Source organism: Crocuta crocuta, unplaced genomic scaffold, assembly GCF_008692635.1.
Source record: "Crocuta crocuta isolate KB4526 unplaced genomic scaffold, BGI_CrCroc_1.0 scaffold20, whole genome shotgun sequence".
Lineage (NCBI taxonomy): Eukaryota > Metazoa > Chordata > Mammalia > Carnivora > Hyaenidae > Crocuta > Crocuta crocuta.
This window is the reverse complement of record NW_027527932.1, coordinates 8,886,701-8,909,796: the sequence shown is the minus strand read 5'-3', so window position 1 is coordinate 8,909,796 and position 23,096 is coordinate 8,886,701. Positions and strand designations below refer to the sequence as shown.

At 41.7% G+C, this 23,096-nt stretch overlaps 1 protein-coding gene across 1 annotated transcript in view; it reads right to left on the bottom strand.

Moving 5' to 3' along the window:
* BPNT2 (3'(2'), 5'-bisphosphate nucleotidase 2) overlaps positions 1–23,070 on the bottom strand; it is a 30,284-nt gene extending 7,214 nt beyond the window's left edge. Inside the window, exons 1-3 of the mRNA XM_077751822.1 lie at positions 22,989–23,070; positions 6,287–6,449; positions 5,092–5,187 (exon numbers count right to left, since the gene is read on the bottom strand). Coding sequence (XP_077607948.1) covers positions 5,092–5,187; positions 6,287–6,449; positions 22,989–23,060 — 331 coding nt within the window. The 5' untranslated portion in view covers positions 23,061–23,070. The remainder of the gene's footprint in view (positions 1–5,091; positions 5,188–6,286; positions 6,450–22,988) is intronic.
* Positions 23,071–23,096: the final 26 nt, after the last annotated feature.

Below are 23,096 nucleotides of genomic sequence, written 5' to 3'. Positions count from 1 at the left end.
TAAAGTACATGAGAAAAAAATAAGGAAGAAAACATAAAAATGTTTTAACTGTCAAATCCAGGTGAAAGAGCATATGCAAATTCAGTACAATTTGTGTTTGCTTGAAATTATTCATAAAAGTGGAAAAAACAAAAAAATTCTCTAAGTTCTTTTTAGCGGTGATCAAAAACCACACTTCTACTAAGAAGTGAATTTACAGTGCTACAGCTCTAGAGGTCAGTATTGTGTAAGAGAAAAAAGACGGTAGATCTTTGTAGATAGTATCAGAATAATTTAGGTAAGAATTACTAATTTAGTATTTTAAAGATATACTTCATGTCATATGCTCTCAATATATTCTCTCATAACACAGGGACAAATATTTCAAGCACATTAAAAATTCAGTAGGTACTTAAATAAATGATTGATGATGAAGAGGTAATTGTGAAAAGGTAAAACAGCAGCTAAAAGAATGTTTCATTCTATCTGTAAGATATGCCCCCCCCAAAAAAAAATCCAGTGGGAAATAAAAAGTGGTGGGTATTTTGCTACATAGACCTCAGACATGATAACTTCTAATAGCTACAAATTTCCCCTGCGTGGATACACCACACTTACGCATGTATGTATTACTTTTAAAATACTGTTCAGTACCTGTTGCTTCCAAGAACTTCAAACCCAGTGAATTACTTCTAATTAAGTATGATAAGGATTTTGATCAGTTCTGCTCTAAGTGCTGCCAGTAACAATACTATCCAGCTCCCAAGTGCAGCTAAACTCTGGTAACACACAATACTTGACAGTTGGCACGCTGCCAGTATCAAATACAGGCTGGGTCTGAAAATAACAGTCTGGAAAGAGGGACAGAAGGCCCATGCACACCTCATTAAGGATATACCGATTCTTCTGGAACGTTTGCTGACTGGCAAGCCCCTTATGCTCCAGGATACGGGACAAGTCGGCTGCATCACCGAAGAACAGGGCATTTGATTCGAACTTACAGAAACGTTTGTGGGACACAACTTGCTCCTAAGTTAGAGACTTCTAGCTTTGTTATTTTAAAGGAGGTAAGACTATTGGGGGTGAGGATACATGTCCTTACAGAATAAAGATTTTTTTTTAAATGGGATTTTTATTATTCCTATTCTCCACCACCCCTAAAATGAACAGATGTGGAAATCAGGGCTCAAAGAACATGAATCTCTTTGCCTATCCAGTATCTGCTTCCTCTGTATTTCCTTTTCTCTTCGGAGGGGCAGGCTGTTTACAGCTAAGGTGCCCTGTGACATTTGGCCAATGACGTGAAGCAGAGGGCTTCAAGTTACTCCTTCCTAACACAAAGAGTATCTGGGATAGATCTTTCGTCCCTCTTCTTTCCTCTTTCTTCCAGCCTGGAATAGAGCCATTGTAACCAGAAGCACCTATCTTTGTGAAGGTGCCAACAAAAAGCCACCTTTCTAAGAAAAGCAGTGAAAAGTCAGGTGCTTAAGGGTATTATAAAGCCACTGAACCATTCTACCCCTTGGCCATCTTACTATGTGAGAAAAAGAAAACCTTTACTTGTTTAACTACTGTAATCAGATTTATTCTGTATGCAACTAAATGCAACCTTAAGTGATACAGACAGGCAATGAGAAGCACTGTCAAAGGATGAGTCAACTATACTTCAATTAAAAAAAAAAGACAAGAAAAGAAGCAGAGAGAGGACTTAAAGATGTAAGCCCTGTACATAACCTTTAAAATTTTTTTAAATGAATATTTATTTTTAAGAGAGAGAGACAGACAGAGTATGAGTAGGGGAGGGCAGAGAGAGAGGGAGACACAGAATCCAAAGCAGCTCCAGGCTCTGAGCTGTCAGCACAGACCTGACATGGGGCTCAAACTCACGAACTGTGAGATCATGACCTGAGCCAAAGTTGGATGCTTAACTGACTGAGCCACTTAGACACCCCTGTACATAACCTTCATATGTCTGTTTTCTCTTTTATTAATTGAAAGTCACTATTATTCCTCTTTTATATGCTTTCCAGAGTTATTCTGAGCTTGGAATGGATTGATGTCAATACATTTCATAAACTGTGAAAATACTAAACAAACATCAGCTATTAATATGGAGTAGTTAGCTCTTGCTGTACCACTTTGAACTACGTGGCTTTCATGATAAGAGCTGCTAAGCACCTTTTCTCATCTATAAAAAATGGCAATGTCAACACCTTCCCTTGTCACACAGTTATCACAAGCTTCAAACGAGATAACTTAGGTATATTTCAGATGGTTAAACACTACACAGATGTTAGGAATTGTGGAGTTATAAAAATGGTGACATACACTGAGTTGCATAAAATTTGTGAGGTTGATTGCTCCTAATGCAATTGGATGACCTTGAGAAATATATCAAACTTCTGAGTTGCACTTTCTCATCCAATAAGTGGGAGTATCAGTAGAAAGCATATCCTTCCCTTGTGAGTTGTACTAAGCAGAACAATACTGCTAAGTTGAGTTCTACTCCAACAGCTGCTTGCCCACATCTGCCCTGAGTGACAGAGCCCCTGAGCTGGGTGCTTGGACGGCCATCGAGAATAGAGGCTGCATTTCCTAGCCTCCCCGCAGCCGGCTTTCAGCTACATTCGTGTCAACGGGATGTGAGCTGAAGTGATGTGTGCAACGTAGGGTCCAACCCTTAGTGGGAAACGTCCTCGACGTCTGCCTTCCGGGCAGTCTGCACTGGTGAAACGCATCAGAGCAGAGCCACCCTGGGTCATGCAGACGCAGGCAACAAAACCGGGCAGAACAGAGCAGTAGGTGACAGTGGCCTGCACACCCGCCCTGCCTGCACGCCATTCTCAGCGGAGGCAGGAATCAGCTAGTTGGTTCAACCTCGGGTATTCTGGCGCATTTTACTATGGAAGCCTACCTTAGCAGCCTAACCTGGATCCTAACTCACTCACTAAGGATGAAAGGAAAGATGTGAGAGCAATTGACAAACCATAAAGCAATTATGTAATTAATCTTAAGGCACATTGTCGTAGTAACGGCCTCAATCTTCTGTAGCTCATCAAATTGTCAAGTGCAAAAACTATCTGAACTGTGAAAAGAAGATAAAAAGTCAAATAACACACAGCACATTTGGTCTCCACACCACTGAGATGAAGCGGAGGAGGCTGCAGTCGATGGTGCAGCCGAATGCACGCGGGGTGTATTCGTTTCCTAGGGCTGTGGCAACAAGTCACCACAAACATGGTGGCCCACGGGGAAGAGATTTATTTTCTCACAGTCTGAAGGATCAAGGTTTAAACTCAAGATATTGGTGGGATTTAATCCTTCTGGAAGCTCTAAGGGAGCAGTCATTGCATGCTTCTCTCCCGGCTTCCACCACCTCTGCCTCCAACATGCCACGCTCTTACCCCCTGCGCCTCTGTCATCTCACTTCCGTCTAAGGCCACTCTCGTTGCATTAAGGACCCACCCTAGTCCAGGACGACCTCGTCCTGGCGCCTTAATTACACCTGCAGAGACCTGACTTCCAAGTAAGGTCAGATTCTAAGTCTGAGGTCATGGGTTTATGTTCCCCAAAAGAGATGCCGAAGTCCTAACCCCCAGCGGAGCAGAAGTCTGAACTTATCTGGAAATGAGGTCATTGCAGACGTAAGCAGCCAGGAAGAGGCCGTGTTCGGGCAGGGTGGGCTCTTAACCCAATGCGGAGTCTTTAGAAGAAGAGAAGCGGCACAGAGGTGGACGCACAGGGGCAGCACAGAGGCGCACGCGCACACACGGGCAGCAGAGAGGCGCGCGCACGGGCAGAACGCTATGAAATGGTGAAGGCAGACACCGGAGTGATGTGTTCACAAGCCAAGGAAGAGCATGGGCATGCGCTGCTGTCAAACTATTAGAAACTAAGAGAAAAACATGGAGGAATCCTCCCTTCTAGGTTTCAGACAGAGCATTTCTCTGCCAACACTTTGATTTTCAACTTTGAAGCTTCCAAAACTGTGTTAATACATCTGTTGTTCAAAGACAGCTTGCGGGGTTTTGGGGGTTTTTTGTTTGTATGGCAACCCTAAGAATTAATTTGGAGTGAAAATGAATTGGAGAGGGGCTTTACTTACCACACTACACCTTGTCAGTAGCGCTGCTTTCAGCACTGGCACTGGCAAAACGGAAACTGTCACCATCAAGAACCTGATCGTAGTGGAGCCAAAAGGCCTCGTGACGGGGACTCCCAGTGAAAAATATGATGAGTCCCTGCAGACTGTCAGGGATACTGTTTACACCGCTAACTGTCACCCTCGACCTCTACATCATGACAACTCACGGTGTCATTCTGGACTTGTGACCACGCTGCACGCTATCCCTGCTCTCCAGGAGACCATGGCTAGTCTCTCTAGCAAACTACAGCATAATGGCTGTGGTGACACCAACATGTCACGTCCGGATCCACCAGCAGTGGCGAGGCTGCTGGTGAGGTCACCTGAGCTGCCTGGGGAGCTCTTGGGCACGGTCCTCCACGCTCCACACTCCCAACGTGACCACCGCTGATCTGACCTGCCATCCGCACGAAGCTAGCACACGTGACTACCTCAAGCCGGTGGGGGAGGCAGGGTCAAATGGGGCTCTGCACAGTGCCCGGGGCTACGTGAGGACTTTCACCATGACGTCCTCTGTTTTTGATGCTGACGTTGCCAGGTTGCCACTGCCCTTCACCAGCACAGCATCAGGCTCATTTCCTGACATGACCACAGATCTGGCTATAGCCACTTGATGGCAGGTCTCGGAACCCACATGGAGCCCAATGTATAAGAGCCCCAGACCTTGGCCCCAGCAACAGCACAAGAGAAACAGAGAGGAACGCAGTCTGTGCCCAACTGGATTCCTCAACACTGTCTATCTCTCACGGTCACAGTTCCTGTCCTCTAAAGAGAGTTTAGAAAGCTCCTCTAAAGAGAGTTTCGTTAGCAACACCAAATCCTCACTGTATCCAATCAAAGGGTGAGCAATGGTGGGGACTGACTTCAATAATTACTGAGCTACAGTTGCGACTCTGATAAGACAGTTAAGTACTAAATACAAATGACCTAATAATATTAGCTCTTGAGAGCTTTAGTTAAGCTCTTACCTGTATATTCAGAAAATGGCTTATGTATCACTCCCAGCACAGGTTTACCATTCACAGCCACACACACCATTGTAGTGACGTACTTTCGAAGATCCTCTGGGAGAAAAAAAAAACAAAAAACCAAAAAAAAAAAACCCCAGTAACAAAAATTATTAGAATAAGTAATTTTAAATTTTAGTTTTAAATCTGAAAATCAAGTTAAATACTTAGAATAGTCCCTGCACAAGAGAGGAGCTCACATTTATTATCACTATTATATAATCAGGCCAATCTCAGTGTAGGAAAACTTTTTATAAAAAGCCCCTCAATGGTCTATATTTCTATTACCTACTTCCACAAAATAGTTTCTAATTTCAGTTGCTATGAGACACGTAGTGTCTTCCTCCTGTTCTCCAAATAGTTACCTACTGAGTGTCTATTATGGGTCAAGTTCAGTGCTTGAGGAAGAATACAAAGATGAAAAAGTAAAAGGCCCCACATTCAAAGAACTTACCATGTAGAAGGGGGGCACACAGATAAGCAACTAAATTTACTATATACGCCCACTGAGCGGAGAGAAAGCAAGAATTGGATCTATCTGGGTAAGAAGGCAAGAGAGAGGACCTACAGAAATGAAATCTGAGTTAGGCCTGGGCAACAATACAAACAAACAAAGAAAATGGGGTGGGGGCAGTAATTCTCCATTTTGCTACTTACTTCCCCCTGGGTGCCTAGGGTTTACTATTCTGAATTCTAAAGATAGATGTGTATGCAATAAACCCTCAATTCCTCAAATCACGAGTAAGCAACGTATTCTGGCTATATATATAAATACCTGAATAATGTGCGTCTCAATATAGAGTAACTCAGTCTGTAAACAAACACCAACAGGTGTCTACCAGGAGCCATTCTGTTGTTGCCCCTGATAAAAACGTCCCTTCGCTGAAGGATGGGTGATGCAGTGAATCCCTATCAGCAGCAGGAGGTGCCATAATACAGTGGTTTTGGGGGGAGAAAAAGGTTGAGAATAACAGATTCAATCCCAAGGTTTCATACCACGCCGCAATAACCCAGCTCTGTCTTAAAATCTAACTGGAAAGGTTTGTGCGCAGCTGGTAAAGTATTTACCACCAAGTATATACCGCCCGGCTTTGTGCGGATTCTCCAACACGTAACGGCAATCTGAAGTCTGACATAAACGTTAACGTAAAGTCACCTGTGTATTCCTGTGTAGCATCCAGTGGATCGATCCAGACAGTGACGCTCTCTGCCGGGACCTCCTTAGGGGTGCCTATTTCCTTCAGGATGTCCTCGGGGACTTTACGGTCCCATACGATCACTTCCTGGTCAGCGGCATCCACTCGCTCCTCTGTATTGATCTGCACCAAAAATAGAGGACAGTTAACACACTTAAAGACAAAAAAGTACCCCTTCGGAAAATAAGAGAGAAACTTTTCACACCAGATCACATAAACTGGAAGTGGGTAAATCAGTATTTTTATTTTGAAGCATTTCGTTGCAAAATGGAGAAATAGAAAAGAAATTCCAGCAACATTCTGTTTTCAAGTGCTATGTAGTTAACTTAATATTCATAAGACAGAGAATCCAAATATAGAGAAATTAATCATCAAAGAAACAAGCTATTTAAAGCTTAACGATATTTATAGTATATGTGCTGCCGAAGCGAGCACTACGATATTTATAAAAATAATAGATCTGAAGTGTGCAATATTATGGAACACTGAGCTGAACACAGTAACTATGAAGAGGAGAAAAATGACAATGGACTTAAAAGAAATATGCTTTAGAACAGATAATTTATGGAGGCTAAGAGACACGATGTCCTAGAAAAGTAATCATCTAAAATACACCTTTGATAAATAGAAAAAAGAAACCTGGAAATAAGGAAACATAATAACTTAGCATATTAAAAAATGTAAACAAGGCTGAAATGAATAATCTAAAGGGACCAAAAAAAAAAAGATCAGTCATTTAAACTTTCATTTGAACCAAAGGTTAAGTCACAGGATAAAATGCCAAAGTCAAATTTTCTATTTTTATATACTAGAAAACAAAATTAAAATATAAAATAAATCAGAATTGCCACATAGACATGTAAAGGTGTAGATGGGTAGAGAACCACTGCTTTCAATACTAAGCTTCTTAATGAATACTTAAAACATATTCTGGTTTATGAAACAATGATGTAAGGTATTACAGGGGCTCCTGGGGGGCTCAGTCAGCTAAGTGTTCGACATCAGCTCAGGTCACGATCTCGTGGTTTGTGGGTTCGAGCCCCGCGTTGGGCTCTGTGCTGACCGCTCGGAGCCTGGAGCCTGCTTCAGATTCTTGTCTCCCTCTCTCTCTGCCCCTCCCCTGCTCATGCTCTGTCTCTCTCTCTCAAAAATAAACATTAAAAAAATTAAATAAATTGATGTATTACATTTACATTTACTTTTGTAAATAAAGACCTACTGAAATGAGGCAAATCGAAGAACTGACTACGTTTTAAGAATTAGGTTAATAACAGACTGTCATTAACTTTATTCATTTACTACCTTATCAAGAGACTTCCTCTAACAAATCATAACATACACATGCAAGATAAATGTCCCCAAAAGGTGAATTTCCAGTAGGGATTAAGACTTAAGGCAGACAGGTTTCTGGGAACTGTGCTTTCTGACAAGCCCCCTTTCCAGAGCAGATCCCGTGTTTACACTGCGTGTGACGCCATGCCCATACCCCACCCCACAGTGTCAGAGTGAGGATAACACTGACAACTACATAAGTAAATAGTCGCACACAGTAAAAACCCTACAAATACCAACAATGTCTGAAAAGTGCCTGAAATATCCCAAATTGTCACAAAGTTAAAAACAGTAATATCTCAGAAACATAAAACCACTTAAATAAAAAAAAATTTAATATAGTGTACAGTAAACGTCCAATTCATCCATTCACTTATTCCTTGATGGACTCAGCCAATTCCTACGGATCGCCGACCACATGCGAGCCAGCTCCGGGAACTGACGTACAGCGGCGATCAATCTGAGATAAAAATCTCTGCCCTAGTGGAGGCTAGATCCTAGGGAAGGGGTTACACAATAAACAAGTATGTAAAACATGTGATATGCTTAAAAGTGATGACAAGGAGATGTAAAATCTAGCAGAGAAGCACAGGCCGTGTGTTGTAGGAGATCAGAAGGGTTACTGTTTAAGACAGGGTGGCTGGGATTATTCATATTAACTGAAAATAGCAAACTGCCAAATGTCCATCAACTGATGGATGGAGAAACAAAATGTGGTACATCCATTCAATGGAATGTGATTCAGCCATAAAAAGAAATGAAGTACTATTCATGCTATAGCAAGGGTGATCCCCAAAACATGTTAAGTGAAATAAGCAAGAAACAAGAGACCACGTACTGTATGATTCCATTTACGTGAAATGTCTGAAACACGCAAATCTATGGAGACAGTAGATCAGTGGCTGGCTGGGGCAGGGGCGGGAACACAGATTAGTGGTCACTGGGCACAGGGACATTACTAGGGTGATGAACATGTAAAACTGATTAATGACAATGGCTGTACAACACAGCCAACCTAGTGAAAACTAGGGAGTTGGATATTGGCAATGGGCAAATTATAGTGATATGTAAAATCACGCTGCAATAAGGTTGTTTTCAAAGATAGGGAAGCCAAGGAAAAGGTGGTATGAGAGTGAAGATTTAAAGCAAGTGAGGCATCTAAAGGAAGCACCGTCCGGCCCATGGAGTGAGTAACAAATGCAAAGGCGCTGAGGTGGGAGTGTGCCTGGTATATTCAGAGCAAGCAAGCAGGCAAGTGTGGCCAGAGCAGAGTGAGAGAGAAGGAAGGAGCCGGAGATGAGGCTGGCAATGAATGGAACGTGATGGTGAAGGTCCCCGCAGGCATGTCACAGAATCAAGCTGCCCTCCATCATAACCTCTGTTTACAATGTGCACAGGGCCCTCGCCACTGCAGAAAGCTAAGGTGGGGGGGTGGGGGTGGCAAGCGTAGGGAGGCAAAGGCATAGAAAGGAAGAAGTGAAAACTGTAACATGCAATTCATGACTTCTTCCTGACAAAATCCAGAAGAACTTGTAGATAAATTACAGAATAACAGAATATAGCAAAGCCTCTAGGTAGAAGATCAGTATTTAACAATCATCTGCATTTTTTATACACCAGCGACAAATATTAAAAATTATTTAACATAAAAATGGATCCCATTTAAACTCACAAAAAAAGTAAATTTATCTGGAAATAAATCTATCCAAGATGTACAAACAGTACGGAGAAAATTAAGCTGTACGAAAAAACAGTAATATTTAAAAATGATAAAGAAGTCGATTCTTCCATCAGTAAACTATAGATTTACTGAAACTCCAATCAAAATCCCTATACTTTTTTTTAAAACCCCTTCTTGGAAAAAGAACAAGGCATTTTGGTGAAAAGGGGGCGGAATCATGGTGGGATGACTTTCCTTACCAGCTATCAAGACTTACCTCGATGCCAGAATAATTAAGATGGTGGCCCTGGGGACATAGTTGCCCTTTCCCTGAAGCTTCCCTGAGAAAGCTACACACACATCAGAGGTGCACAGTGCAGTGACTTGATATATGTATATTCTGTAAAATGATCACCGCAATCAAGTTAATGACTACATCTATCACCTCGAAGATTTACTTTTTTGCTTGCGGTGAGAATGCCTAAGACCTAGTAAAATACAGTATTATTATTCCCAGTCATCTTCCTACATATTTGAGCCTCAGAACTTACTCTTCTTAGTTATAATTACCGGTTCACACCTTAGACCAACACCCCCCTCTTCCCTCATTCCCTAGACTCTGGCAATCACCATTTTACTCACTGTTTCTAGGAGCTCAACGTTTGTTTTTTAATTAATGGCAGAATAACATTCCATTTTATGTATGCATGTGTGTATACACACACACACACACGCACATGTACACACACAGACACACACCATATTTTCTTTATCCATTCATACACTGACAGACACTTATCCATCACTTTCGTATTCTGGCTATTTTAACTATTGCCACAATGAACACCGGAGTATAAATATCTCAAGACATTCAGGTATATATCCAGAAGTGGGATTGCTAGATCATATGGTAATTCTAATTTTAATTTCTTGAGGAACCTCCAGACAACCTTCCACAATGGCTACACCAATTTACATTCCAACCAACAGTACAAAAGGGTTCTCTCTCCTCCACATGCTTGCTAACATCTACCTCTTGTCGATTTGATAATAGGCATCCTAACAGGTAACAGAACATTTCAATTGTGGCTTTGATTTCTATTTCCCTAATGATTACTGATGCTGAACAACTTTTCACATAATTGACAGTTACTTGCAGGTCTTCCTTGGGGAAATGCGTGCTCAGGTCCTTTACCCATTTTTAAACTGGATTACTTATTCTTTAGCCATTGGGTTGAATGAGTTCCTTATATATTCTGGATTTTAGCACCTTATCAAAATACATGGTTACAAATATTTCTGGCCATTCCAAAGGCTGCCTTTTCCTTTAGTTGTTTCCTTTGCTGTGCACAAGCTTTTATACTTGAAGTTGTTTGACTTGCTTATTTTTGCTTTTGATTTCTGCACTTTTACTGCCCTTTCTAAAAAATCATTGCTGAGACCAATATCAAAGAGCTTTATAGTGTCAGGTGTTAAATTTAAATCTTTAGGCATTTTGAGCTAGTTTCTGATGAGTGGTATTCGACAGGGATCCAGTTTTATTCTTTTGCATATAGATAACCAGCTTTTCCCAGCACCTTTATTGAGGAAACTATCTTTTCCTGGTGGTATGTTCTTGATGTCTTGTCAAAGATGAGGTAAATGTACACGTGTGGGTTAATTTCTAAATTCTATTCCTTTGGTTTGTTATGTTTTATGCCACTGCCACACTGTTTTGATTGCTATAGCTTTGTAATTTGAAATCAGGAAATACGATGCCTCCAGCTTTATACTTCTTGCTTAAAATTGCTTTGCTATTCAGGTCTTCTGTGGTTCCACATGAATTTTGGATTATTTACCCCATTACTTTGAAAAGTGCCATTGGAATTTTGATAGGGATTGCATTAATGTGTAGACTGCTTTGAGTAGTATGGGCAGTTGAACAATACTGATTCTTCCAATCCAAGACATATGATACCTTTCCATTTAGTTGTGTCTTCTTCAATTACTTTCATCAGTTTTCAGTACCCAGGTCTTTCACCTCCTTGGTTAAATTTACTCCTGAGTACTTTACTGTTTTTGAATTACTGTAAATGGAAGTGTTTTCTTAATTTCTCTTTCAAATAGTTCACTGTTGCTTACATACAGCAATAACACAGGGGCGCTTGGGTGGCTTAGTCCACTGAGCATCAGACTTTGGCTCCGGCCATGATCTCATGGTTCATGAGTTCAAGCCCCACATTGGGCTCAATGCTGTCAGTCAGAGCCAGCTTCAGATCCTCTGTGCCCCTCTCTCTCTCTGCCCCTCCCCTGCTCATGTGGTCTCTCAAAAATAAATAAAACATTTAACATAAAATAATAATTTTTGTTGAATTTGTATCCTGCAGCTTTACTGAAGTATTAATATTAGTTGAACAGTATTTTGCTAGCAATCTTTTAGAGTTTTCTTTCATAATATCATACCATCTGAAAACAATTTTACTTTGGACGCATTTTCTTTCTTTTACTTACCTAATTGCTCTGGCTAGGGTTTCAGTACCATGTTCAGTGGGAGTGCTAAGCATGGGCACCCTTGCCTTTCTGATGTTAAGGAAAGCTTTTAGATTTTCATGACTCAGTATCATGTTACATGTTAGCTGTGGGCCTGTCATATATGGCCTTTATTATGTTGAGGTGTATTTCTTCTATACCTAATTTGTTGAGAGTTTTTATAATAAAAATGTTGCATTCTGTCAATTCCCTTTATATTTTTGAGACAATCACATAACTTTTGTCTTTCATTCTGATAATGTGGTATATCACACTGACTGACTTGCATATATTGAAACCGTCCTTCATTCCAGAGATAAATCCCACTTGATTATGGTGTCTCATCCTTTTAATGTGCTGTTCAGTTTTTCAGTATTTTGTTGAGTATTTTTGCATGTATGTTCACAAGGAATGATGGTCTGTAATTTTCTTTTCCGGTAGTGTCCCTACAGAGCTGTGTGGTATCAGGGTAATGCTGGCTTCATAAAGTGAGTTTGGAAGTGTTCCATCTTCAATTTTGGGAAAGAATTTCAGAAGGATCTGTATTAATTTTTCTTTGCTTGATAGAATTCACCAGTGAAGACATCTAGTCCTGGGATTTTCTTTATTGGGAAACTTAATTAACGATTCAGTCTCCTTACAGGTCTGTCCATCTATTCTATTTCTTCATGATTCAGTCTTGGCAGGTTGTCTGTTTCTAGGAATTTATCCATTTCTTCTAAGTTATCCAATTTGTTGGCCTATAATTGTTCATAGTAATCTCTTACGATCATTTGTATATTGTAACAATCAGGTATAATGTTTATGCTTTCATTTCTGATTTACATAATTGAATCTTTTTATCTTTGACTAGCCAAAAGATTTGTTAATCTCTTTTCAAAAGATCAGCTCTTGGTTGGTATTTTCTATTGTTTTTCTAGTCTCTATTTCTTTTTTTTTTCTTTTTCTTTTTTTGTCTCTATTTCTGATCTGATCTTTGTGATTTCCTTCCTTCTGCTAACTTTGGGCTTTGTTTGCTCTTTTTCTATCTAGCTCCTTAAGGTGTAAATTAGGTTGTTTACCTGAGATACTTCTTTTTTTCTTAATGTAGGCATTTGTCACTATAAATTTCCCTTTTAAGACTACTTTTGCCGTATACTGTAAGTTCTGGTATGCTGTACCTCCATTTTTGTTAATTCCAAGATTTTCTTCCATTTCCCTTTCGATTTCTTCTCCAACTCGTTGGTTGTTCAAGAATTATGATGTTTAATTTTCACATATTTGTGCATCTTTCAGCTTCTGTCCTGTCGTTGACCTCTAGTTTGATACCACTGTGGTCAGAGAAGCTGTTTAATATCATTTTAATCTTCAATTTGTTAAGACTTGTTTTCTGGCCTTACAGGGTTATCTGCCCTGGAGAGTATTCTATGAGAGCTTGAGAAAAATGTGACTTTGATGTTGTATAAAATGGTCTATATATGTCTCACAGTACCTGTTATCACTCTGAAGTGTAGTATCAGTCCACCATTTCCTTATTTATGATCTGTCTAGATAATCTATCCACTGATAAAAGTGAGGTTTTGGGGTCTCTACTATTATGGCATTCCTGTCTGTTTCTGTCCTCAGATTTATAATATTTGCTTAATATATTTAGTGCTCTGATGCTGGGTACCTATGTCCTCACAATTGTTATATATCCTCTTGATGAACTGACCCTTTTATACCGTTATATAGTATCTTCTTTGTCCCTTGTTAGTTTTTTTTACTTAAAAGTCTATATTGTCTGATACCACTATAGCTACCCTGTTCTCTTTGGGTTTCCATTTGCATGGAATATCTTTTTCCACCCCTTCACTCTGATCCTGTGTGTGTCTTTAAAGCTGACGTGTGTCCCTTGTAGGTAGCATATAGTTGGGTCTTTTTAAAAAAAATCCATTCACTTAACTCTGTTTTTTGACTGGAAGATTTAGTTCATCTACATGTCAAATAACAATTATTATTAGTAAATGTGGACTTGCTAATGCCACCTTGTTAATTGCTTTCTGGCTTTTTGTATCTTCTTTGCTCTTTTCTTACTCTCTTGCTGTCTTCCTTTCTGATCGGAAGATATTCCAGGGTGATATGCTTTGATTCCCTTCTCTGTATCCTTTGTCTATCAGAGGTTTTTACTTTGTGGTTACCATGAAACTTACATATCTTATGCTTATAACAGTCAACTTTTAGTCAATAACAACTTTGCATATAAACTCTTCCCTCCACAACATTTTATTTTTGATGTTATAAGTTACATCTTTCTATATTGTATATCCAGTAACAAATTTTTGTAGCTAGTTTTAAAAAATACTCCTTTTAACTTTTATATTAGAGTTAAGTCCTTTATACTCCACTATTATATTAGAATATTCTGAGTTTAACTATATACTTACCAGTGAATTTTATACTTTGTCTTCATGTTACTATTTAGCATCCTTTGATTTCAGCTTGAAGAACTCCCTTTAACATTTCTTATAAGGCAGGTCTAGCGATGATGAACTCCCTCTGGTTTTATTCATCTGGGAAAATCTTTACCTAGTCTTCGTTTCTGAAGGAGAGTGCTGCCACCTAAAGTATTCTTGGGTGGTGCTTTCATTTTGTTTTGTTTTGTTTTTCTTTCAGCACTCTGATCAAACATTATCAGCCCACTCTCTCCTGGCCTGCAGGCTTTCACCTGAAATATTTGCTGATAGCCTTAGGAGTGGTTCCCTCGTATCAGATGAATTTCTTTTCTCTTGCTGCTTTCAAAATTCTGTCTTTGATTTTTGACAGTTTGATTATAATATGTCTCAATAAAGTTCTCTTTGAGCTGAATTTATGGACTTATGAACTTCATATAAGTTCCCATTCTCTTCCCCAATTTGGGAAGTTTGCAGCCACTATCATTTAAAGAAACTATCTGCCCTTTTCTCTGTCTCTGTCTCTGTCTCTCTCTCGGAGGCTCCCAAAATGTGAACAGTTTCACTTGATGGTCCCCCATAATGCACACAGACTTCTTCCCTCTTTTTAACTTCTGTCTCTGTTGTATCTCTCCTTTTGTTCAAGTATTGTTTTCCTGATTTCCTTGAGTTGTCTGAGTTCTCTTAAGCTCACTGAGCTTCCTTAAAACAATTATTTTGAATTTGTTGACAGGCAGTTTGTAGATCTCTGTTTTTGTGGGGGGGGGGCAGGTACTAGAAAATCATATTCCTATGGTAACGCTGTGTTTCCTTTATTTTGTGTATTCCTTGACATCTTGCATTGCTGCCTTCACATTGATAGGAGTTACCTCCTCCAGTCTTTACTGATTGACTTTGGGAGAGAGTTATCTTTACCTGGAATCTGATGTGGGATTCTAGGGTATTCTCTGACATTTTCTACTGATCTGTCTTCTCCAGGCTTCTTGTTCCCTCTTGGAGGCTAACTCTTAAGATTATAAATTTTATCTCAATCCCACAAAACCCTCGGGGTGCACGGAGCCTCCCGTTTGTTTTCTCTAGGGTGCTACCCCGGGGCCTGGGCCTTCTCCCAATCCCGCAGTCATGTGGCTTTCTGCACCTGTGTGCTGGCCATTTACAACGGCTCGGCCTCACTGTCTACAGGAGTACATGCTAAAATCAGGCCATCGTGGGCGAGTGGAGTAGGTCTGGGAGAGACATGAAGAGTGCTGGGGGTGCCTGTGGGCCAGCTGAGGGGCTCTGACGGTGAGAAGTCCCCAGCCACACGTGGGCAGCCTTCCCGATGGGGGTCTACAAAGAGGTTAGTAGCGCCCCTTCAGGTGAGCCCTGGGGTAGTGTCCTCACAGCCTCTCCCAGCTCCTCAGTCTTGCCGATCACTTCAGCCATGGAGGTGACAGGGGACAGAAGTGGTTTCTCGGGCTGTGTCCCGCATGGCTGGAAAAGGCACGTCCCGTGGGTGAAACGGCAGGCTTCCGGGGTCTCGTGCCGTCTCGAGAGGGGCGGTGGTGAAAGCAAAGTGAAACATTTCTCTTCCTCTCATCAACGCATCCACTACCAGTTTGGTTTCCCCAGTGGTGTGCTGGGACTTCTCCGGCGGACTCCAGATGCCTACAAAGGAACGCCTATCTGGGGGTGTGGACCAAAGTCAACATTCTGTGAGGGGTGAGGGGATGGTGGGGGAGAGCTCCTATTCTATCGCCCTGCAGCCATCACCTTGAAGGATCATAGCTCTGGGGCCCACATACGTACTGACAACACAACGTCAGGCTACATCAGATAAATGAAGGTAAGTGTAACACCAAGCAAACTCCACAGAAGAAACTTCAAACAGCAACAAACGTGACTCCCAGAAAGTACAAGGTAGTTTCCGGGTCTGGAGCATGAGAGTTTACAAAACTTGTGGTGCCCAGTCTGGGGAGCAACTTTCGGGCCTTGTGATGAAGATTTCTGCCCAGGGCTCAGATCCGCTTCTCCAGGTCCTTTCGTGTGAGTGCGACCTAACAAAGCGTAGGACTGCATTTCCCTGAGAGTCAGGTTAGGAAGAAACAAATGGAGGCAAGAGAACAGGAACAGGATCGGCAGCGCAGTGTCCTTTGTCAGCTCTTGCACAACCACGATTTGTGACCTGCCGCTACCACTGCACGCCTACCCACGGAATAAATCCACCATACAACATTGAAAACGGCCTTACAAACCATTGGTAAGATCCAACCAGAAAGTTCATCTCGACTCTTTTCCACGTTTCACCAGCCAGGAGGTCCTGGAAATTCTACCCCCGATTCTAAATACATGAAACTATGAATACCAAGCAAATCTTCGCTTAGGCTGCCATCTGTCTCTTACCTGGAATTCTAAAATAGCCTTCAATTGCTCTTGCCTCCTATAGTGTGTTCATGGATTCATAGGTTCATTCAACAGCTATTAACGACCACATATTCTGAACCGTTAGGAGTCCTGGGATATAACCATGAACAAAAGGGACAAAAATCACTGCCTTTATGGAGCTGCCCCCTGGCAACCCAGCAAACTGCCATCTTCCTAAATCAGATTACTGTCAGTCCCTGCTTAAAACCTGCCTGTGGTTTCTCATTACACAGAGATCAAATCCAGGCTCCTTACCATCATCTAAAGTAAGGCCTGGATGATCTGGCCCCAGCAACCTCTCTCTATTTGCATCCTTATTTATACTACACTCCAGACTTGTCCTTTCTGCTCCCTTGGCTTCAGGGCCTTTGTATTTTGTACTAGAAAGTTATGTTCCTTTGGCAATGTTGTGTTTCCTTAACTTTTCCTCTTCTGCTCATACACACTTTTCTTAATCTCTGCAGATTTTCCCCAACTCTCTGCAGGATGAGCTGTTTCTTATCCTTCAGATCTCAGTTCAAATGACAGTCCCTCACAGTGGCCTGCCCTGGTTATCATGGCCAAAGCAGAAGCCCCCACTCACTCTTCTGACATGGTCTTATTTTTCCTTCTCCAAAATCCTTACCGGTATCTGAAATCAATTTATTTGATCACATGTGTACTCTCTATCCTGAGCTACCAGAACAGAAGTTTTATGAGTTGAAGGACACAATTTCCTTCATTACTATAGCCTGTCTCACTGCCTAAACCAGTCCTTGGCACAGTAAGCCTTAAATAAGTACTTCTGAATTGACAATATTATTCTTTGCCAATATACTTACATTTCTTCCCCATAACCCTTTCCATTCAATCTACTCTTCCTCCCTCATTGCTACTGCCTATCTGTCTCAGTACTCAATAGGAATTGAAGAATAGGAAATCAAGACTCCAAAACACAATTAAAGCTATTCATATGAAAGTTCAGTTGCTTTGGGGTTGCAGAGGATTTTGGTTAATGCCATAAGAAGTACCAATTATTGCATTCTTTTATAAATCATTATATCCTAAAATGTCTTTATATACAGTGCCTTACAACGTGCCTCTCACCTAGTAGGCATTCAAAAACTATTTTCTAGATAGATAAACACGGCTCTACTTGTCTTCTTCCACCTCTTCAGAAGCTTTTTATCATTAATATCATTTTTCAGATATGTATCTATAAATAATTAAGCATGCTCTAGTGTCTGTCTCACATCTTAAAAACAATACAAAAAAAGAAAATCCATAGAAACTTCTCTTAGTCCCATAGAGAACCCCAGGCAAGCTCTTGAGAAGTCCAATTTCTTGAAAGCCCTGTCTTTTCTCTCTCCATTTTTTTAAATCTCCCAACTTTTTCAGGTTTGCTTCCTTTCCATCAAGCCACCAAGCAAGTTCTCACAAAGTTCACGAGTGACCATTCACCACACAGAACTATTATTAAGAGTATGTGTTCCGTCACTGCCAGCTCCTCAGTCTGTTGGGAGTGTGACTTTATCTAGGCCAGTCCCCTAATCTTTCTGAGCTGCTAAAAGTGAATGATAAACACATCCCCCTACAGAGTTCTTTGGATGAATCAATGAAACAGAATAGGTAAAACAAACAAACAGAGTATAGGGCTTAACACAGAGTAAGCATTTAAGAAAAGCTGGATGTTATTAATCTTATTAAATGATTGTTTTCAATCTGTGTTATCCTTGGCTGCAGGCCCTTGACCTTCCCCTTTCACAATATATTCTTTCCATAAGCAATCCTGTCCACAACGGGTTTCAATTATTATCCTAACACTGATGACTCACAAATTCCTATTTCCCAATCCAGACGGGTCTTGGGAGCTTCAGACCAATATATTCAACTACCGCCCTAACCTGTCTCCTCGGCCATATCGAAGGCAACTCTAACTTCACAAGTCAAAGATGGCACTCATCATCTGCCCCCTTTGACTCGTCATCGCCCACTCCTCAATACCAGTGGTCAAAATCTGATATAATGGGGTCATTTTTGTTACATCCTTAGAAATTCTCTCATTCCCTCCCTTCCAATTCTATCTTCTCCATAACCATAAGCTCAATTTAAAATGTGTCATCTCTCACTTGAAAAAACCTCCTACCTGACTTACCCCTCCAAACTATTCTCCAAGCATCTACCCTGAGCTCTTCTGACCCTTCAAAGCACGAGACGTTAGTTAAGAGGACACTGTAGTTATATCTCCTATATTGCCTTATAGACAGAATTAAACAGACCTGAGATGATTCTCAAGCCATTAAGCCAATCTCTGAGAGGCTAAAAGGATTTTCTAGCTGTGTAATGTTTGCTAAATTCGTTACTCTCACCAAGCCTCAATTTCTTTATCTGCAGAATGGAGGCAAAAGTTCTTAACTTCCTACATTGTTGTCAAGAGTAAATTAATGACGGCAATAAAAAGCTTAATTCAGTGCTTGCCACTTACAGAGGACTAAATAAACGTTAGCGAATAAACCAAGTGGAGTATATCTTTCCTATTAGACACATTCTGGGCCTCATCTCTTGCACAGCCTATCTTAACATACTTCTAACTGGTCTCACTCACCTCCAAATGCCCGCAGCCCAAACAAAGTATGGCATATTGCAGGCTTCAAGAAAAGTCAGGTAAATCTGGCCCTTTTTAATACTTTAGGACTGAACTAAAGATCAGGTCCAAACCTCTTTGAGCGTGGCACATGAATACCTTCCTAATTTCTTCCACAGTGATTTCCCCATGTGCATCAGATTCAGACTCCTCAGGTTACTGGGATTTACTATACTACCATTCTACTGGGCCAGCTCCTTTCAACTTCGTTTTATTCTGTCTGCAGTGCTTATGTCCATGCTAATTATCAAATTTACTAGTTATCTAGATTTTACAGAAGAGGAGCTGTAGCTCAAAGACATGAAATGACTGGCCAGGATCACACAGGCACATGACTGGGTAATATATCAAGGCAAGCGCTCTAAGCACTATATTAAACTTCGCAAACTCTTCTAATGAGTACTGCTGTTGAGAGAAGGGTTTAACTCCCATCCTCAAAATCAAGGAAGCACAGGCCCAAGACTCCTACCAGCTTGGAGCACCATGCTTGATCTTCAAATAAAATGAATCACTGTCAAAAACTTTGAGCAAGTGGGGGCGCCTGGGTGGCTCAGTCAGTTGAGCGTCCGACTTCACCTCAGGTCATGATCTCACGGTTCATGAGTTCAAGCCCCCGTGTTGGCTCTGTGCTGTCAGTACCCAGTCCGCTTCGGGTCCTCTATCCCCCTCTCTCTCTGCCCCTCCTCAGCTCATGTTCTCTCTCTCAAAAATAAATAAAACATTAAAAAACAAAACAAAACCAAAAAAACGTTTAACAAGTCAAGTTGAGGACAGGAGACTTTTAGATACAGAGTTCCCCGCAAACTGAATTGAAGCCATCCATTTGAGTGTGTCTATTCTGTAGCTATGAATCCACTCCAAAAAGCCATCTCCAGCCTTCCTTTTCATCATTATCCAGAAGAATATGATGAAAGTACCACACAAATGGCTCCAGTTACTACTGTTTTCACATAAAATCCAGCAGAGCCCATGTGTTTAAGAAGAGAAGAGAAGGTTGCCCTGAGGCCTCTCCCAAGATCCCTAAGGTAAGAATGGCTGAACGCCAAAGGAAATCCAGGGATCCCAGGCCAAACCTGAGTTTTCTTAGGACAACATTCACTTCTCTAGGGTAGGGTTGTAGAAACCAACTGCAAAACGAGGTTGCATCATTCTTTGTTGGGGAGAGCTGTCCTGTGCATTGTGAGAGGTCTACTGTCCACCTACTGGACAGTAAATGCCGGTAGCATTCTACCTCCATCTGTGATAACCAAAAATCTCCAGACTGTGCCCCTTGAGGGCAAAACTATCCCCCCTCCCATGAGTATCCTAGAGTGACACCTGGTCTATATCCGTGTACTGAAGAATAAACATGAGGGAGGAAAGCTCAAGCCTCTGACTCTAGAAGGAAAACTGGTTAAAAAAAAAAAAAAAAAGAGACTTCCCTCTATTTGCACAGGGCAACAGGATAGAAGAAGAAAGGGTCTGTGTATGATCACTGCTAATTTTCCGCAAGGAGGTAAACCGAGTGGGCTCGGACTTTAAATCATTACCAAAAAAATCCAGGTGAGGCTTCAAAAACAGCTAGACATTTAGGACTGTACTCTGGCTGCTGGGGGACGAAGAGAGGGGGGGAAAAGGAACCCAGAAGTCTCTACTTCAACGACTATAACATTTGGCCTCTAGTCTTAAGAACACAGTGACAAAAGGCCGCAAAAGGCCGTTCAAGACGCCACGATCCTTAACATTGTATAAGTAAGCGTGAGCTCCTCTAGGCCAGCAAAGTCCACGCTAAAGGTGTGCGTGGAAATATCCAGTCACGAGAAAGCAAAAAGTGATTTTACATAAAGGCAGAGCCTCCGACATCTGCAATTCTGAAAGCTGAGCTTTTGTGTTTAATAAAACGCAGCTCACCACTTGGCGGGCATGCCCTTCCCGTTTGCTAAAAAGCGAGAAACAAATGCAGAGTCCTGTGCAAGTTCACCAAAGCCAAAGGTCTGGTTCACATGTGAACACACATGCGCACACAGATACACGTTTTGGGTACTGAAGAATATTTGTGTCTTTACCTTTAAAAAAAAAAACAAATTTCAACTCTGTTTGATAAATTTTGCTATTATGGCTTTGAATCTCCTTCAATTTTATGTTTTCCCTAGGAAATGACATGGTAAGGTTTAAGCAGCCTCCTAGAGATCTAGCTAAAAGGAAGAATTAGGCAGTTCATAGAAATGGTCGAGTGCCGTGAGCCTCACATTCCCATCTGCAAACTGGGCATAAATGAAATTTACTTCCTAGCATTGTCATAAGGATCCAAGAAGCTGCGGGTGCCATTATCTGGGTGCCTAAAATAAATCCAAGAAATGGTTCCCATTTCTACTGATGGAACTCTCCCACATCAACTTCTACGAAATGCCTCTGTTACTTCCACAAACCCTTAGAGAGAAAACTGTCTTCTGGAGAAAAGGTATTTTACCAGCACATCTTCCATCTATGCAAACATGAGATAAGAATTATTTGTGATGATAAAGCAAGGCAGGACAAAAGAAAAATAAATGTTGTGTCCCTTGTTTGAGAATTCTCGTGGCAAAAACATCTGGTAGCCAGCAGCTCACGAAATGAAGCCAATGCTCCTTCCCCCTGAAAAAAAATTTTTTTAAAGGGGGAAAAAAAGACAGTAAGAAAAAATGACAGATGGAAAGAGGAAAAATGATACGATAGACTGGAGGAAGGGTTACACAAAACAAGTAATTCTACAGTGACAATACTCTTCCAAGAACAACAGTAAAAGGTCAGATACTTTCCAAAGAAGCGGGGGCTTAGATTTCACTGTTTACCTAATTAATAGAATTCCACTGGAAACAATTTTTCTTCCCGGTAGCCAAAATCTACTGGTGGGTGACTTAACACACACTCTTACAAAGTACTGCTAGGCGGGGTTAGGCGCGTCCTCTGGAATTCTGATACATTTTCAAAAGCGTTATTCATTCAACTGTGGCTCCACTAAAATTATGAATTCCTCAAGTATTAACAACAAATCCGAAATTCTGGATTTACCTACGATGTCAATTCCTTCCCCAGAAACGTACCTAAATAAAAGGCAAGTGCTTTTCAATTCTTAGTGTCTGTAGAAAATACAGGAGGGAGGGGAGGCGGGCAGCTGAAATGAAGGTGCTTGGGAAATATACTTCCCGACACTTCTTTGAAGAGCTCCCCAAATACATGCCGTTAAGAGGGTCCCGATCACTCTGCAGCCCAAGAAAAGCTAAAGTGTACGTCCCGCACGGCCCCGCACGCTAACAGGCAACAAGAGGTCTACACTTCTTGGTCGTCGACTAGGTCCTGGTAGGTCGGGCAGAAAACGTGTATTCTATAAAACAGCCCTTCCAGCAAGCACACGAAGAAAGGCAGAGGTCCAACGCCTTCATCTTACAGAAGGGCCTGCAGATGGGAAGGAAGTTAACTTTCACCGCCGTTCAAGGCCCACCCAGCACCAAGGGCTTCTGACCGCAGGCACCTAGCGCTCGCACACACCTGGGGACGGGTCAGAAGGACCAGGGCTCTGATTACCCGCAACCTCGCCCAGCCCCCGGGTCAACTGTGCGTACGACCTTGAGCACCTGCACTTCCGCGTCTCGATGTCCACGTCGGCCACATGGGAGCCAGGGCCCCACGACCTGGAGCTGTCGGAGGCGCCGCGGCGCTGGGACAGGCTCCGGGGCGCCCCCGCCCCCGGCGCGCGCGGCACCCACCTGCACGTTCGGGAAGGCGGTCTTGAGCAAGTAGAACATCTTGCGGTTGGACAGCACGTCCCCGCTGGTCATCTTGTCCTCGGCCCCCNGTGAGTGCTGAGTGCCTTG